Source organism: Apus apus, chromosome 3 (assembly GCF_020740795.1).
Source record: "Apus apus isolate bApuApu2 chromosome 3, bApuApu2.pri.cur, whole genome shotgun sequence".
Taxonomy (NCBI): domain Eukaryota; kingdom Metazoa; phylum Chordata; class Aves; order Apodiformes; family Apodidae; genus Apus; species Apus apus.
The window spans coordinates 32,504,653-32,522,542 of record NC_067284.1 but is presented as its reverse complement, the minus strand read 5'-3'; the positions used below and the strand labels follow the sequence as shown (position 1 = coordinate 32,522,542).

At 43.1% G+C, this 17,890-nt stretch overlaps 1 protein-coding gene across 1 annotated transcript in view; it reads left to right on the top strand.

Moving 5' to 3' along the window:
- Positions 1-922: 922 nt before the first annotated feature.
- The window catches only part of YWHAQ (tyrosine 3-monooxygenase/tryptophan 5-monooxygenase activation protein theta), a 23,764-nt gene continuing 6,796 nt past the window's right edge, over positions 923-17,890 (top strand). The window contains exons 1-2 of the mRNA XM_051613941.1: positions 923-1,085; positions 2,193-2,577. Of these exons, the coding sequence (XP_051469901.1) occupies positions 2,284-2,577 (294 nt within the window). The 5' untranslated portion in view covers positions 923-1,085; positions 2,193-2,283. The remainder of the gene's footprint in view (positions 1,086-2,192; positions 2,578-17,890) is intronic.

Genomic DNA, 17,890 nt, shown 5'->3' with positions numbered 1-17,890 from the left:
CTGTGTCCATCACATCTCTGACCTCTTGAAAATGAAGGTGGAATCAAGGGTGGGGGGGAAAGTAAATATATGGACGGTCACTTATGTGAAATACTTGCCTCCACCTACTGTGAACTCTTCAGGAACACTTTCCTGGCACCGCGGTCCCAGGGGCAGAGAATCTGGCACTACAAAAAAAAAACCCAACAAAACCAACAAACAAAAAAACCCCCAAACTGTGTCAAGAACAGAGCGCCCATGGCATTCCTGCCGCCTCCACCCCGCTGCGGGGCACGGGCGGGGCGGGGCGGCGGGACGCGCCGAGCCGCTCTCCTGCCGGCCGCAGCGGGCAGGACTTTGCCCCGGCACAGCCCAACGCCCGCCGGCCCTGCCCGCTCCTCCCGCTCCTCCCGCCCCGCCCCAGCCACCTCAGGGCCGGCCGCGCCCGGCCGGGCCCGCCGCCCCGCTCCCGCGGGAGCTCCCGCCCGCCGGCCTCTGAGGGGAGAGGCGGGCCCAGGGCGCGGCTACCGCAGGCGGAACCGCGGCCGCTGCCCTTTCAGGCGGTAAAAGGCCCGTTGCCTCGTCCCGCCGCCGGCGCGGGCACCGCCTGGGCCGGCACCTCCCGCCCCCCGGGGCTCCCCCCACCCGGGGCTCCCCCCCCCCCCGGGGCTCCCCCCGCCGCCGCCGCCTCCCGGTCCCGGGACGGGGGAGGGGAGGGGGACGGGAGGGGGGGGGGGGGGGGTTGTAGCAGCATCACCATGGCGACAGTGACGTCATCTCACCCTGGATCTAATTGGAGGAAACCCCGTGGCCCCAGCCGCAGCCCACGGGCCAACCGAGCTTGTGCCCTGCCCGCGCTCGCCCCCGCGGCGGCGCGCTCTGCTGGGATTGGCTCCCGGGGCCCGGGGGGGCGGGGCCGGGCTCGCAGGCGAGGCCGCGATTGGCCGCGTGGGCGCGGGCTGAGCAGCGGGCAGGCCTGCCTGTGCCAACGCCCTTTAGCGCTGGCTCTCGCCGGAGACGGGAGCGGCTCTTTCTCTCCGCCACCGCCCCGAGCCAGGCAGCCGATCGGGTGCCGCCCGCGGCCCGGCCTAGCGCAGCGGACTCAGGTGAGCGCGGTGCCGCTTCCCGGCGGCGGGCGCGGGCCCCGCTCCGCCGACCCCGCCGCCGCCGCCGCGTCCTCCATTTTGTGATCGCGGCGTGGAGCGCTCGGCGGCCCCGGGGAGCGGCAGGCGCAGCCAGCGCCGCCATTTCGCACCCGGCGGGGCCGCCGGCTTCCTCTTTACGCCCCGCCGCCGCCAGGGCAGCGCCGTCCCCGCGCCCCCCGCCGTCCCCGGGGACGCGGCCGCCCCCGCCCGGCCCGGGACCCCACCCTCTGCCGCTCGGCCGCGCTCCCCGCCGGCAGTGCGGGGCCGCCGCGCCCCCCGCCGCGCCGAGGGCCGCCGTCCCGCGGCCGGAGCTGCGGCCACTCCCGGCGTGGCCACCGGGGGGAGGAGGGGAGACCCGGGTCCTGCCGCCAGGAGGCGAAGCGGCCTGGGCCGTCGGCCTGGCCCCCGGGCCGCCCCGCCCCGGTACCTCCGAGCGCCCCGGGCCCGCGGAGCGCGGGTGCTCGAGGGAGGCGGATCCCGGGCCCGCTCTGCCCGCCCGTGGCGTTGTAACCCCTTCCTTGCCTCCCCAGGGACGAGCTCGGTTCGCTCCTTTTAACAGCTATTTTTCCCCGGCTTGTCCCGGCTGTGGCATCCGCCTGGCTTTGGTTGTCGCCCGCAGGGCTTTTGGCAGACGGGGGAAGGCCTTTGGGTCAGGGGCCCCCAGGGCTCGGTGGTGACCAGGTGTCCTTCTCCAGGTCCCTGTTAAACGGCATGTTAATGCTTTCACGTAAAGCAAGGAGGAAAAGCAGGATGAGGACAAGTCTGCTCCGATGAAAGAAATGGCTGTTTCCAGCTCTTGGTCTTAAGGCTGCTGTCCCTTGGCTAGCGCTGAGTGTGCCTTCCCCAGTTGTGTTTCTAGGTCATGGTTTCCCTAGGGGTGGACCCTGGAGACGAGTGCCTCTCCCCTTAGTCTTGCGTGGAAGAACAGGCTCCTACAGTCCATCTCTCCACAGGGAGCCCCTGGAGATAGGGAAGGCAAGGCTCACTGTGATCCTTTTTTTTCGGGTGCAAGATCACGGGCAGTAGAGTTTTATCCTAGTGTCATGGTTACTGTCTTCTTTCTGGCAGGTTTTGAGGTGCATTCTCGTCTTGATAGAGTGACATCCCCAGCTCCTTCTGCTTTTGCTACTATACTGCTCCTGCCCCACTGCCAGCCACCATGGATAAGACCGAGTTGATCCAGAAAGCCAAGCTGGCAGAGCAAGCTGAGCGCTATGATGACATGGCCACCTGCATGAAGGCAGTAACAGAGCAAGGTGCTGAGCTGTCCAACGAGGAGCGCAACCTGCTCTCGGTGGCCTACAAGAACGTGGTGGGGGGGCGGCGCTCTGCCTGGAGGGTCATCTCGAGCATTGAGCAGAAGACAGACACCAGTGACAAGAAGATGCAGCTTATCAAGGACTATCGAGAGAAGGTGGAGTCTGAGCTCAGGTCCATCTGCACCACCGTGCTGGTAAGCGTAGGCTTTTCTATTTTGCTTTGTCTTGTGGGTTTTTTTTGAGAATTAAGTAAAGTATTCGTGCATGCTGCTATACTGGGGAATGAGACTGGGAACTTGACTGGTAAATACCATGCAAAATATTACACTGGGGTAGGGGAAGTCAGTGTAGTAACTTCTGCAGCTGTTTCGTGGATTATTGCGAGGAGGAAGATCATCTGCACTATGCCGTGGGGCTTGTGTATTTGAGATACTAAGTTTTGAGTCTGTATTTGGAGTTCGTTTTTGGATGGAGTGATATATGTGTAGTATTGCACTAGGTAGCTACAGAGGTACAGGGACTGTAGCCTCGTTCCTGTTTGTGCTGTGGTTAGTAAGCTTATCTATTCATAAAGATAAGCTGAATAGAAAATGAGAAAACCCCTCTACTTCTTGAGAGTTAATAACCTGTTAAAAGCATTTAAAGTAACTGGGTGTGCATTTTGTTTAGTTCTCATCAAGAAAGATGCTCTCAAGGGATCTTTAAGAGATGTTTTGGAGAGGTTTTTAATGTAAAATATTATTTTATCAAGACGTATATAGAAGATAGGAAATAAAGACATGTAGAAATTGGCCTTGTCATATTTAAGCTGACTTCTCGGGAATCTTTTAAGATGAATTTGCAGTAGTTACGAAATACTGTAAAACTAAGGTGTGAAGATTGGCATGACACCTCAAGCATGTATCATAGCCCAGGAATACATTTCAGTGCAAGCAGCAGAATTCCAGATGCTATTGATAGCAAAACTGTACTGTTCTGTAGTGGAAGCTGAAGAGATGTGTGTCAGCAGAATGTGGGCTGCTGGACACTATTCTGTGTGACCAGGGAGTTGTGGCTGCAGAAAGCTGTGTGTGTGTAATGTAATTGTGTGGCAGATAATCTTCAGTGGTTTTTTTGCTCCTCTAAGTTACTTTTTTTTTTTTTTTTGGTGGTGTCTAGTATTGCTAACATGAGAACAGGAAGAAGCAAGTCTATAAGGAAATAAACGATTTTGAGGTCAATGTATGTAGATTGGATTAGGAGACCTGAATTTAAAGCTGACTGGTGTGGAGGTAACTGAATTTGCTTCTTAAGTGTTCTAGCTCACGTACAAGGGAGTAGTACTTCCAAATCAGTCAAAATGAGTTATATTTGCTTGAAAATAACTTGGAGACTTATTAGCTTGAAGAATCATTTGAGTTAATTCCTTGACCCATTGAAAAGTACTTGTTTTTCTACAGTTACGGGTGTAGTTAAGCTGTAAAACTTTCACCTTTGTGAAAATGACATGACTTGGGTAGGGCAGATTTGTTTCCTGTGACAAGAGTTTTCACTGAAACTTGTGTCATGGAGTGCCAGTGTTTGTGCTGTTGTCACTCCTTTTGATCACCTCTCCTCAGTGCCCCGCTTCAGAACTAACTTCTTGGGACCTCAACATAAACCTCACTCTTCAGACTTCTTAATCTCTATCTGTCCTTCTACCACATCTAGTTCCTAAGAGCAGGTGGCCTGGTTGGTAACTCTTCTCACCTGGATGGCAGCAGGAAGTAGCATAGATTGAAACCGACAGCTGTGTGTGCTTTTCCTGTTCTGCCCTGCTGGCAAAGATGTGGCTTCTACCATTCCAGTGATCAATGAGTCAGCATCTGAGAGGTTGGAACTCAACATGTACAGGCACTACAAAGGACAGGTTTCCTAAAGCTGAGACACAAACGGGTTTTAACTCCTCCTTCAAATTGTAATTTCTTCTTTACTAATGCTATAGTAACTGGTTTTTTTTTAGATCTCTGAAGTTGAATCGCAGAGATGCTTCTTTAATTCCAGGAAGGCAGCTAAACTGAAACAACTGCTGGCAAGTAGTATGGAAAGGTTGCTTGTCATCTAGAGTATTTGGATTTAGGAAGGGTGGATGTATTGGGTGGAGTGTGACTGCTGTTAGTCATACTAGTAACAGTTTTTCAAAAGGCTTTTTTTTTAATTACTGGCGTGGCACAACTTTCGAAGCTAAGTCTATCTGGTGTGGTAGAAACCTTCATTTAGAAATACTTGCACTAGCATTATAAAACACTGCTATTTTTTTATTTAAACGATAGCAACTTTTAGTCTCAAATTACTTGGTTTTTTTTCCTGTAAAGAATGCCTCAAGCCATATAGGTACAGTATTATTTTATGCCATGGTTTGATAGGGAACCACTAGAATACAAACATCCAAAATGGTGTTCATAGAAATGAAATGTATGTTTATCAATAAAAATAGGACTTTTAGTAATTATTTAATTCACACAATCAGTGGTCACGGTAAATATTCCATCTTACACCAAGCAATGAAGACATTTCTTTATTTGTCTGTCTTGCAAGTTAGGAGCAGGTGTAATCTGAACCCTTTTTTAACTGTTAATTCTATGCACTGGTCTTTCAGGTGAGTAGCTTTTTAATGAAGAAATTGTATGGCTTCATCAAACAGCTTGCATGAATGTTTTCTTTGAAAGGTACACTAGCAGGTTTTGTTGAAGTCCCTGTTTTGATTGACTGAGTCTTTGGTAATGTAGACAATTAATGTTGAGTGTGATTCAAAACTGTTCTTGAAACTCTAGTCCCTGAAAAAAACAAAACGGGTTGGCATCTGTATTAATTTTTTCCCAAGGTATAGTTGAATTTTGTTGTATTGTGTACTCTGAGCACAAAGTTCATGTTTCTATATTTCCTGATTTCAAGGCGGAGGTACTAGATTATGTAGAAGGGCTGGGTGCAGCAGCAACTTTCACATAATGAGTGAAATAATGTGTGTGTACACTCTGCTATTTAATGACTTCAGGTTTCCAAAAAGGGTAATTTTGAATTGGAACTTCTTGGGGGCAGGAGTATATCAAACTGCTGAGTTTGCCTAGATCATTGAAGCTGCTTCATTCTTTAGAGACAACTATTGTAAAGGAAGGAAGGACATTAGCCCTTGCCTGGAAGGAGTTTACTCTCCACCTGCAATGGGAGGGTTTGAGGTTTTTTCATGTGTATTTGTTGGTGCTCAGCTTATGTTCGAGTTCTAAGTCCTACTGTTGGAGTACTTTGTAGAGCAGCAGAGATGAGATTTGATGGCTGCTTGTCCACATTTTAAAACTTGATGAAGATGCAGTGGCTAAAATCATTAAACTTGGAAACAACTGTATCTTGATGGTTACTTACTCTTTGTGTCTCTAGCTGAAACTTAGAAGTTTATTTTAATGTGCTTTTAATAGGGTTTTTTAAATAGAAAAATTAGATGCAAGGTTTTTCAGTTGTTTCCAAACATCTCTTTTTGCAGTGTCCTCTGCAAACAGTTGTATGTTGCACTGTGTCAGGCCTGTGTCAGCCAGTTTTTCTAGAAATGAGCAACAGCAAAGTGAACTTTTAAAAATGGACCACCCAGTAACATTACTTGTGCTTTTGATTCTTTTCTGTACCCTCCAGCAGTGCCTGCAATGAAACAGTCTTGAGCCATGAGATGTATCTTATTTCCATTTTTACTGTTTTAAGGTTGAGAGGATATCTGTAAATGTTTTATCTTCTATGAGGTTGCAGTGATAACTGTTGAAAGCATGTATTAGTGTGTTGTTCGTTCTAGTTTCCCCTTCCCCCCTCCCCCAAGGCTGCGATGTTACTGCTTCCGCTTTGCATGATTAAGAAACAGAAAAACCAAAGGTAAAAAACTGTCAAATTGTGATTTTTACCATTTTGTTGATCTAATTCTAAAGTTAATAACTTAAAGAAAACAAAAATTGCAAAACACATTTTTCAACACTACAAGCTCATAGCTGCATAGAAAATGAGATTGCTATTATCTTGCAGCAGCAAATAGATTCCTTGTGTCAGCTAAAATACCTGATGTGAGGTTATGAATAAGCTTTGACCATAGCCCTTTTTCTTTCCCTACTGTTACCTCACAAAAAAAGTGAAATCTTGGGTTTTGTTATACATGCAGAAGTTTGGCAGGTTCAGTAAGTATCAGCTTGATTGTGCTGTATGAACTAGAGTTTCATGTGAATTTTTTTCTCTGCTTTCCTATTTTCAGTGAATCGCTGCAGCTTATGTAGAAATACAGTGTTGTAGAGGTGAAACTCTAGCTTCTGAGTAAAACGTTGTTACAGTCTTTTGACTTGGAGAACTATGTAGGATGCAGTCTTACTCTGAAGGCTGGGCATACTGATCGCTTAAGTTAATACTACTTTTGGACTTGACTCAGTTGTCCCAATAGTGGTGGGGACAAGATTTCAAGTATAACTTGTGTTTTTTACATTTTTAAATAAAAGCAAATGCTATTGACTCATGCTTTTTAAGTAACTGTCTAAAAAGACTAGTTACTTCATGACTCAAAGCCAGACCTGAGGTTGCGAACATTAATTCTTGAGAAATCCAGAATTGTGGAGTAAATGCTAAATGAATGTTTTCATTTGGAATAACAGTCATATTTTTGATGAAAGTTAATATAGGGGAAGAGTTGATTCTCCTTTGTATTCTTAGCACAACTTCTAGCAAATATCAACACATTTGTGACAAGAATTGTGGAACTTAATGTATGAATCTTTTCTAGTTTAATATACTTGAAACTTAGAATTTACAATTTGAACTTTACTTATTCACAGTTTTCTCTTATGTCAGTTTTTGCCCTTCGTTAGAATCTGTTGCTGTAGTTCTGCACTTTTGTGCAAGGAAAACTGAATCCATTTGTAAGAAAGGACTGACACTTGCAGAAACAAAGCCTAGAATGTTCTGAGGTTCTTGAAGTGGCTGAAGACCATTAAAGCCCAACTAAAAATAGTTCAAGGAATTCTGATGGTAGCTGAGGCCTCCATCCCATGCAGTCATCACTTGCTGCCCCCTTCCCCTGCAACTGGATACTGGATTTCTAAAACATGCAAGCTAATGAAGGATGCAAGATAAACAGCAGCAAGGTACATTATTTCTGAGGTTCTGAAAACTTGTGCCATTATGTTCTTTGTGTGTGCAGTGTCATTTCCTTTTTCAGAAGCTACTGGGATGAGTTTAGATCACTGATTTGATTTTCATGGATATTTTCATCTGAGGTAAAGCTGACAGTACGATTAACTTACATCTGTTGAAAGTAGACAAGTGATGGATCCACAGTTTTTTCTATTCTTAAAAGTTTAAGAAGTGACCAGTAGAGAATTGCAGTTCTGCAAAGTCAACTCTCCTGACAGCTCTGAAAGGTCTGTCTTAAATGGCACATCCTGTGAGAAGCAGGATGTGGAGTAAGTGAAAATAAGAAATCATAATACCAATGCAGGTGACCAGCTGTTGAGAATGAGGCAACCAAAGCCTCATCTATCTCCACTGTTAAAGCAATTTTTTGAATGAAGTTAAGCTGTAGATTAACTAGCCTGGTTGTAATTAAGGCTATTAAAGCTTTGTCTATACTGTACCTCAGACCACTTGTACATCTAGAGTTATTAAACTTCCTGGAGGATATTTATTGGTTTGGTGGCCTTGAGAAAGTAGAATATGCTTACTAGGTAGAACTGGACAACAAAGACACAAACTATTTTTTCTGCTAATGCAGTGAAGCTTTTGACAGAATTTGTAAGTCACTGTCATGCTAACCTGCCAGACAGTTGTCTTGCAGGCATTTCTACTACATTAGTCACTAATATGATTAGCGGCCTTTTTCAAGTAAAATGCAGAAGGCTGATAAGGTACCTTCCAACCCAAACCGTTCTATGATTCTGTGATATTGGAGAGAGAAACCTTGATGAGGAAAGAACATGCTCGAGCTTGAAGATTATTAGTGGTTGTTTCTTTATAATGGCACAAATTGGAGTGGTTTAGCACAGTATTAAAACAGTACATTGTACCAGTTCCTGTATGTCCATGGAAGCTTGGTATTCTGTTTTCAGTAATGAGGGATTCCTTATTTTCAGAGAAAGGTGTTAGGTGGGCAGGAAGGGCTAGTAAGAGTGCATGGATATACTTTATAGGTTTGGTAAGTGAAGGTGTGTGTTTGATTAATCAATGTTTTCTTAATTGTGTAGATCTTGCCTCTTTTAAAGTTTATGTTCTTGCTCTTTGAGAATGATGGGCCTAATGCTCCTAGATGTTACTTGCTGTTTGTGTTTGAGTGCTTCTGTACTTGACCATAAACTTGAAGCTAATTTTATCACAGACTAACTGGGTAAGGTAAGTAAGACTGTTCTTGAACACTGCATTTGTGGCACTTTCTCCGTATAGCTCTACCAAGTTAATTGGTCTGACCTTTACAGGTTCCTCTTCATCTTTTCTGCTCCCCAGGATGCTGGAACCAATGTGAGAATGCTCCAGCTGAGCATACAGCTGACTTGTAAGCTTGTAATGTGCAAATTCACCCCTGGGTAACAGTTAACGTGAACTGGGCAGTTAGACATAGAAGTCAGTGAAAGTTGTTTGAGTGCCGAGTTTCACATCCTGTGGTTCTGTGAACCCACCAAAACACATTATATGTAAAGACGTATGAGCTAGAAAGTCCTTGAGTTTAATTACCTGTGATTCTGCCTGTGCCTTTCTCTTATTTTGTTGAAGGAACCAAGGGTTTGATTTAGCAAAGGTTTGATGTAGTTGGATTCCTAATGTTGATAGAAATGTATTCCTTGCTCTAGCAATCTTTTTTCTATCTTTGAATTTATACAGTCCATCCACTAAAGTAGTTGTGTATTGCGGTAAAGTTAGGCGCTGGAAACAGAAAACTTTCCATTTGCTCTGGTAATAAATTTCCTAAATACGCTCCACTCTTATCAGACTAACTGCCTCATATTTCCTGGATAAAACTTCTTCAGGAAGTTCTGTTCTGCAGTTGAATGCATTTTGCAGAATTCTTGTAAGCAGAAATTGTTTTAAATGGAAGTAGACAACATGGTCTTAGCAAGAGAGTTAGGGTTCACATGCTGTGAGAAATCGTTTTAACAGGGTTATCTGAAATGTTGGCTTCTAGTTTTTGTGACTTAAGGGTTAGATTTTATTGTTGTAGGTTGTCTCATTTGGAGAATAACAAATTACCTGCATACTCCTAATGCACCAAATGAAACAATGCATTGCTGGGTTTCCTTCAAGGTGAAGTTGGACAGTGCAAATGACTTTTCCAGGTGCACTAAGCAATGGGAAGAAAGTGCATTTTCTTAATTATCTTTCTGGATTTTGGTAATCACAAGTCTCTGATCTACATCTACGGCTCCCAGAGAGCAGAACTGAAGCAGGTAAAGTTTTCAGGCTCTCCAGAGTTGTTTGTTTGTTTGTTTGTTTCTTTACTATGGAGTGGGGGCTTTAAAAATCAGTTATTTGCACAAGGACAACAAACCTTAAACCCATGTATCTCCCACATGCTTCTTGTTAATTTTGAGTATTGTTGGTCTAGACGTATCAGTCAATAGTTTAATCATATCTTGAGGGTTTCTGTAGCTGCAGAGCATAGAAATAGTTTAAAATACAAATGTAGACCTCTTTGATTCTGTCATATTCTGGAAGATCACAAATGGAGGATGCTGGAAGCAACTTTTAGGTAGTATGGGTTCTGAGGCAAGAATCTGATGTCCATAATCCATGTTTACTAATAGAAAAATAACACTTGAAGTATTTTGAGGAATTAGAAATACGGAAAATGCAATCATGGAAGAATGTTATAATCAATTTGAGATAAATTTCTCTGATACCAGGAAAATTTTCCTGAAGGCTTTAGACTGTGTTGTATAGCCATTACTTCAGGAAAAAATTGTAATTATTGAAAAGGGAAATGGCATTTTTTGAAGACTCATTTTTACACTTGGCAGGGAGAAACTGGAAAACTTCAGACTCTTCCATAAAACTTGAATGGTAGACTTTCACTGGATTGTTGGTTTTATCTGATTAAAATCTAGAGAAAGGAGAACCTGCATTTCCACACACTTCTAGTTCCTGGCTTGCATAGTTCTTTAGGAACCACAGAACTTCCTGACTTCTTGTTTTAGGATAATTTTAAGCAGTGAATGTAAATTTTAGATTAAATTAATCTCAACCTCAGGTGAGAACAGTGTGTGCAGACGTGCTGCAGCTGAGGCTTCCAATGCATCTCTTAAGTGGTATTCCAGACACTTCATTGAGGGCCAATCCTAAATATTGACTGCCAGTTTTTAAAACTATGTAGACAAAGGTTCAGAACCAAATGGAAAAGATAAAATTAGGTCACCCTCTCCATTTCCATGCCAGGTACACTTGTCTCTGCTTTTGACAGTGCTTTGTCAGGTCATCCTAAGGCCATGCCAATACTGGAAAGGCATACTTGTATTTTCCTCAGTATGTAAACTGAAATACTAATGGTATTAAGAGGTCTGGATGAAAACTTTAATATTTTCCCAAAAGGAGCTGATGCGTAGAGCTTGAATCCAGAAGGATGAGGAACTTCTGGTGAATTATACTTTTGAAATTACAGTGATCCCAGCGAGGGACTCTCCTTTTCCTGTCAAGAAAACAACTGCTGAATGTTAAAACACACCTAGGTTTCAGTGAGTCATACTGTGGACTTTGGAATGACTGATTATACTTGAAATAGTCAAGAAGTCTTAATACCAATTTACTAGACGATTAAAACAGGCAGTCATTTGTGAGTAGAAGCCTTCTTGAAAGGTCTGAGCCTACACTGATCGCCTGTGCTGTCAAACACTTTGGAACATTGAATGTGTTTAAATTAATCTTTAACAGTTACATATTAAGGGAATATATTGGTCAGAGCTGTCTCACCAACTTCTTAGCTTTAGTTTTTGACTGCAGTTAGGGTGGAAACAATTTCCCTGTATGCTGCTGTTTGATGTTTTTTCTTATATTGGAGCTGAATGGACCGTTCAGAAATACTTGAGACTGAATAATTTTTCCAAGTATTTTGCACAGTGCAGCCCTGGCTGAATTTGTGTAGTGTCACACATTTCACATAGTGTGCCTGTTGGATGCAAGCTGCTTGTCTTCTAGATGGGACTGTGATGTTGAATCCATGTGGTGAGTTAACTTGCTAAAAAAAGAAGTGGTGTCGACATGCACTCTGTGCATGTGTATTATTTTTAAGGAATTTTTTCTGAAAAAAGGCTTATTTCAGAACAGTTTCTTCACTTGCAGATGAACATTTGGTTCTGTGGGGTTTGGCCAATAAGTATATGCTGTCACCCATGTCACATCTGTTCTGGTGCCTAGCGTCAATGAATCTTAAAAACAACCAAGCAAACAACAAAAAGCACTTAAAATAGGGAACATTCAGCGTCAGCTCAGGAAGGGAAGAAACACCTAGGAAGTCATCCAGAGGGACCTGGACAAGCTTGAGAAGAGGGCCTTTACGAACCTTATGAGGTTCAGCAAGGCTGAGTGCGAGGTCCTGCACCTGGCTCGGGGCAACTCCGGGTATCATTACAGGCTTGGAGAATGAGGGGATCAAGAGCATCCAGAGAAGGACTTGGGGGTGCTGGTGAATTAAAAGCTGGACATGAGCTGGCAGTGTGCACTCCCAGCCCAGAAAGCAACTGCGTCCTGGGCTACATCACAAGAATTGTGGTCAGCAGGTCGAGGGAGATGATTCTTGCCCTCTACTCTGGTCTTGAGATGGCATCTGCAGTAGGGTGTCCAGCTCTGGAGTCCTTAATACAGGACAGACATGGACCTGTTGGAGAAGGTCTAGAGAGGGCCACAAAAATGGCAAGAAAGAAAGATGGAACACCTCTTCTATAAGGAGAGGTCAAGAGAGTTAGGGTTGTTTAGCCTGGAGAAGAAACGGCTCCAGGGTGACCTTATTGTGGCCTTTCAGTACCTAAAGGTGGCCCATAAGAAAATTGGGGACAAACTTCTTAGCAGAGCCTGTACCAATAGGACAAGAGGTAATGGTTTTAAATTAAAAGAGGGCAGATTTAGGCAAGATATACGGAAGGAATTTTAACGAGGATGGTGAAACACTGACACATCATCCAGAGAGGTGGTAGATGCTCCATCCCTGAAACCACTCAAGGTCCAGTTGAATGGGGTTCTGAGTGACCTGATCTAGTGAAAGATGCCCCTGCTCACTGCATTTGGGTTGGACCCCTAAAGGTCCCTTCCAACACAAACCATTCTATGAAAAAGCAATAAAACTTAATCTAGTCTCTGTAAGACCTGTGAAAATTAGTACCCAGTGAAATGGTAGCACCTTCTCCACTGGCAGGTCTGATGAGCACTTAGACAGCAGAGAGCTTCTTAGCTGTTGATTTGAAGTTCAAGCTGGTCTTTTTGTTGTATCTTTGAACTTTTTACATCATGAGGTGAGGGGGAATGTATTATTTCTTTATATTATATGTATTGATGTTAATTTGTTTGCTCTTGTATCAAAAAAGAGTGATACTATAGGATTTTCTTTTCTCTAGATGTGTTTTGTGTCCTATGAGTTAAAGCCTAGCAGAGGGGTTTGTCTAAAATTACTAAATCCTGCAAATACAAATTACTTCCTGCAAACTGTCAAGACATTTGCATTTACATAGTAGCATTTAAAATCATATGCCCAAAAGATGAAGATGCTGTTAGCATCAGGTGTTTTAAACAACTTGAAGTAGATAAGTCAGCCTTAGGTTCAAGGATGTTGTTGAAACAGCCTGAAAATCAAGTTCTTCACAAAATCCTATTGCAGTAGTTTCAAACATTGGCACACTCTTATTTGCTAGAGATCATGCAGCAGCTAAACCAGTTTATATTTATGGAGACAAACTTCTTGAGAGCATTGCTGATTATGATGGTTGCTTTTATATTGACTTCTTTCCCTTCTGGTGGAGCAAAAGTAATGATATACTGTGCTGTCAGTGAGAAATGCAAATGGCAATGTAGATCAGTCTTTTGATAGCATTACATTAAATAACTTGGTACTGGTGATGCGACCCAAACATGTCGTATGTGTTGACATCTGAGTGATGGTGGCATTGTCAATACTTTTGAGTTAGTTTAGTTTACCACATTGAGAATCCTCTGTCATACCTAGGCAAATGATACCTTTAGCTTGCTTTGAAAAGTGACCTTAAACTAGTTGTGATCAGTAGATAATCTCTGGAGCTGACCTGGTTCATCCTCTGGTGTTGAATGAGTAAGTGTGAAGAATATATCTGTTAGCTAATGGAATTGGAATGTATGCAGAGACTCAGAGACATGTATTTACTTTTCATACTGAAGTCTAATTCTAAATGGCTCAAGTGCTGAAGGCAACTCAAAGGTCAATTCAGTATTCCAGGATTATTTATTTTTATTCATCTTTACTGTCAAGGTACTTCATAGCTGAGTATGTGGGAAGAGAGAACAACACAGATAAGATAGTGGTGGTATTTTTCTGCTACTTGAATCTACCATGTAGTTAAATTGTACAGAAAATATTTGATGTATGATGTGGTTGAACTTCGAAGTCTCAATCAGGCTTGCCTTTATAATAGGAATGGGTGGTTGGTGGGACTTTCTGTTTTGGTGGCAGCATTTAAAAGAAGGGATTGTCCTGAAAACAGGTAGCAGAAAGCATTCATTGGGTATATTCATTGCAGGTGATGTGTGCATGCATACACAACAAATAATTATGAAGGACCTGTGTCTTCAGGGAGCTTCTTTTTCCATATCAGGCACTTCAAGATACAGCTGGCATATTCCTTCAGGGCTTGCTTTTCGTAAAACTGAAATGGTGGAGAAGTGATGAGAGCAGATGATTTAAACTTAGTTTTTCTGGCTGAGGTTAATTGCAGTTATCTGATATGTTCAACCCTTGTTCCTGCTTTAAGCAGAGGGTAAAAGAGAATAACAAAGACACGTTACTTAGTTGGGAAAGAACAAAAGTAGAACTGGAGAAGGATCCAAAAAGGCAATTGTAATGTAACTTTCTGTTGACATGTAAAGGAGTAAGTCTGCCAATGGAGAGAAAATAAAATAAAAAATTCAGCTCTACAAGGGGAAGAAGTGGATTGCTGCCAGGCTCCTAACCTGCTCCCCATGGCTTCTTCAGGCAGCTGCAGATCTGTTCCAGGGACTGGTAGCCCTTTGCTGCTGCTGTCTCTTCTATAAATAAATAAGCCTGCCTTTTGTAGCAGGGGAGAAGAATATTGTATGTGAGAATAAGAAGCTGTTAGCACACTGTGAAGGTGAAAATAAATTGAGATGGATAAGCAACACAAATGAGAAATGGAGTGGGAAATCATGTCACACTACAGGAGGACCAGTGTGTGACTTGAGAATAAACCAGTGATGGGAACATAACAGATACCAACCACAAACCATCAGAGTGCAGGCCTGTTCTAATGCAGCTGCACAGAGGCCTGAAGGGTCTGGCTTGAGAACAGAGTTTTGACTTCTACTGCTGGTGGTTCCTAGAGTTACCCACCATTAGCTCAAACATCATGTGGTGCTTCCTGGCAACATCTGAGACATGTTTGACATTGTAGAGCATGTAATCGATGGTTGCAGCTATGTTTTGATACACAACTTTCTCTGACAAAAAAGAAAGCTATGGGCATGTTTTGCTGTATGTGAACATGGATGGCACTCTATTGTATTGTCTGACTTCATCAAAGAGTCATACCTGTGGCAGTGTCAGTCTCTCTTTAGGTAAAATTTATCATAATAAATTTTCAGGTTGTCCAAGGTCTGCTTTGTGTTTAAACTAAGGATTAATGGCTGATTGCTATCTGATGGAAAGGTAGAAAAGCCCTTGTGGGGAAAGATGGAGAACAGATGTAGGAAATCTTGAGTGTTTTTGGCTATTATTGAATCAAAACAGTGTACAGTAAGACATTTAGCTTATTGTGCTGTCTGCTCTCACGGCACAGGCAACTGATAAGAGGTAGGGTAAGTTGCCTTCCAGGAACTGAAGACGTCCTGAGATGAATGGCTCATTGATCGCACCAAATACATTACTTATTTGAAGCTGTCTAGATAGATAAATAACTGTCTTTACTCAGTCTGTTTGAATTCTTTTCTATCCTACATGATGCATATATGAGATCTTCCATTTAAGACTATCAAAAAAACCCAAAACCAGATACATAAAGTCCAGAATGAGGATGTTTCATCCTAGCTGATAGAGGCACAGATCTTACCCTTGTCATGGGCCGTGGTAAGGATTAGGAGGCCCTAGAGACACACTGGGAGTGGGAGCTGCTGACTGGGCAGCTCAGCTGTCCAGCTAAGGGAGTGCCTAGGAAATAGAGCAGTGTACATAATCCACTCCTTGCTGTCTGAAAAACTACAGTTCACTCCCAGCATCAACTTTTTTATCCAGAGTTTCTCAGAAATCTGAACAGAACCAGTGTTGTTCAAACCTGTGTAGTGAAGGCAGCACTGTCAGGATGCACTGACAGGGGCTGCAGTGCTACATGCTTGTGGTAGGGCTGGGGCCGTGGCAGAATCCTTTTGTGCACCTGGAAGAAGTGTGTGGTCTACCCCGTCTGAAAAGAAAAAAAAGTGGATGTTAATGGTCTTGTGAGTGTAGGTTTGAGGCTCATCTTAAAATAGAGGTGCTAAAACTCTCTCCTCTAAACATTATTAAATGTACACTAGTTTCCAGGGAGTTAGTATTTTTAAGTCCTAACCAAGCTATGTCAGTGACATATGGTACTTAACTCTATTGCTAAAGCTATCTTTAAAGACAGAATTTTGTAATACTTTTTTATGTGCTAAGTTTACAATAAACTCGTAGGTTTTAGAAGGCATATAAGAAAAATGCCTGTTTGACCCTTGTTGATGTTGTGACATCTTGAAGAAAAATCAAAGATAGAGTTTTGTCAAATATTTGGTTTAAAATCCTGTACAACATACCTTTCTCAGTTGTCCGGTCAATGCTTGTTAAATTGTGGTGTAGTTATCATATCTCATAATGGATAAATAGCATCTCTGCTGCTTAATGCAGTCCCAGCCTGAGAATGATCTTTAGTGGCTGCTAGATGCTCTTTGATCTTGACTGATTTAGGAAACTTCTAGAAGCGTAGGTGTATTATGTATCGGCTTTTTTGATCTTGGGCAGTTTCTTGTAAAATAAAACTTCTGTGTGAAACTGGAGGTCACTGCATTGTCATCTCTGAGTCTTTGAAACTAGTTTCTGTTGTATTGTGCTTTTTTGGTGGTGTTGATGTCTGAAGTAGAAGAAAAGCATGAGGAAAAACATCAAGTCAAAATGTGAAGTTTTTCTCATCACAGAAACTTGTAGGGTGAGGATAACTCATATGGGAATGACTCATGAAAAATAACAGTATTAATGCAGGGGTGTATTACCCATCTACCTACTATGTCTTAAGTTATGTTTTGAAAAGTATCTAAGGTTTTGCTGCTTTTCCCACAGTGCCAGAGAGGTGTACTGTTCAATATGATTGCTCAAGCCCTTGCATAATTCACTGTGTTAAACTGTTACACAAATCCCCCCCTTATCCCTGTGCCATGCTAGCCAGTGTCTAGCTTTTGGTGCTGGTTTTCTAGCCTTACCGAAAGTTTTAAAAATGTTTGTTTCTGATTTAGTAAGTGGATGGGTATGTCATGCTCCATATCATCTTGCTCTCCTATTGTTTTCTGTAGGGTGGTAATAAGAGCACTTGTAACTCTTTGCTGTTTCCTTAATGCTTTGGTAGGGGGATCTCTGAAGAGAGCTTCTCTGTGGAGCTATATTCAATATTACATCTGTGGTAAGCACACTGGATGCAGAAGCGCTTTTTTCACTGAATTGGAAGTACCCTGCTACAAGTGTTGGTTTAAAATAATCACCAAGACCTCAAGTGGACTTGGAATGAGTAAATACTTTCAGCTGGATTGCTCTACTACTGTTGATTATTAAAGAAAGTAATAACAGTAAGCTGGTATGCATAGGGAATAGGTTTGTGCCTAAAATTAGCTTGTTTTGAGTATAGTGCTACAGTTGCTAATTAAAATGTTAAGGGTTTTTGCCCTTAAAGTTTTCGGTTCCTTAAACGTTTTCTTTGTAGCTGCCTCATCTACTTGGATGCATGTTCCTGTAATGAAAATTTGACTTAACTAGCCACATTTTGTGAGCTTTGTGGAAACTTCCTGCTACTTTTATGATCTGTTTATTTTCCAAGTAACTGAATGCAGATCTTTATCACTTAAATTCTTAGTGTAAAGTTGCTCTGAGTATTGTGGGGTTTCCTTGAGTCTGTTGGAGCTTATTAATATATTTTGCCAACTACAGAGAGCATGGGTCAGTGCTGGTACTGGGTTGGGTAAAATTTGTGGGCCTCAGAGACAAGAAGGTCAGCCCTCTTACCATTATTACTTCCTTTAATCATCAACAGTAGCAGAGCAATCCAGCTTAAAGTTTACTCATTCCAAGTCCATTTGAGG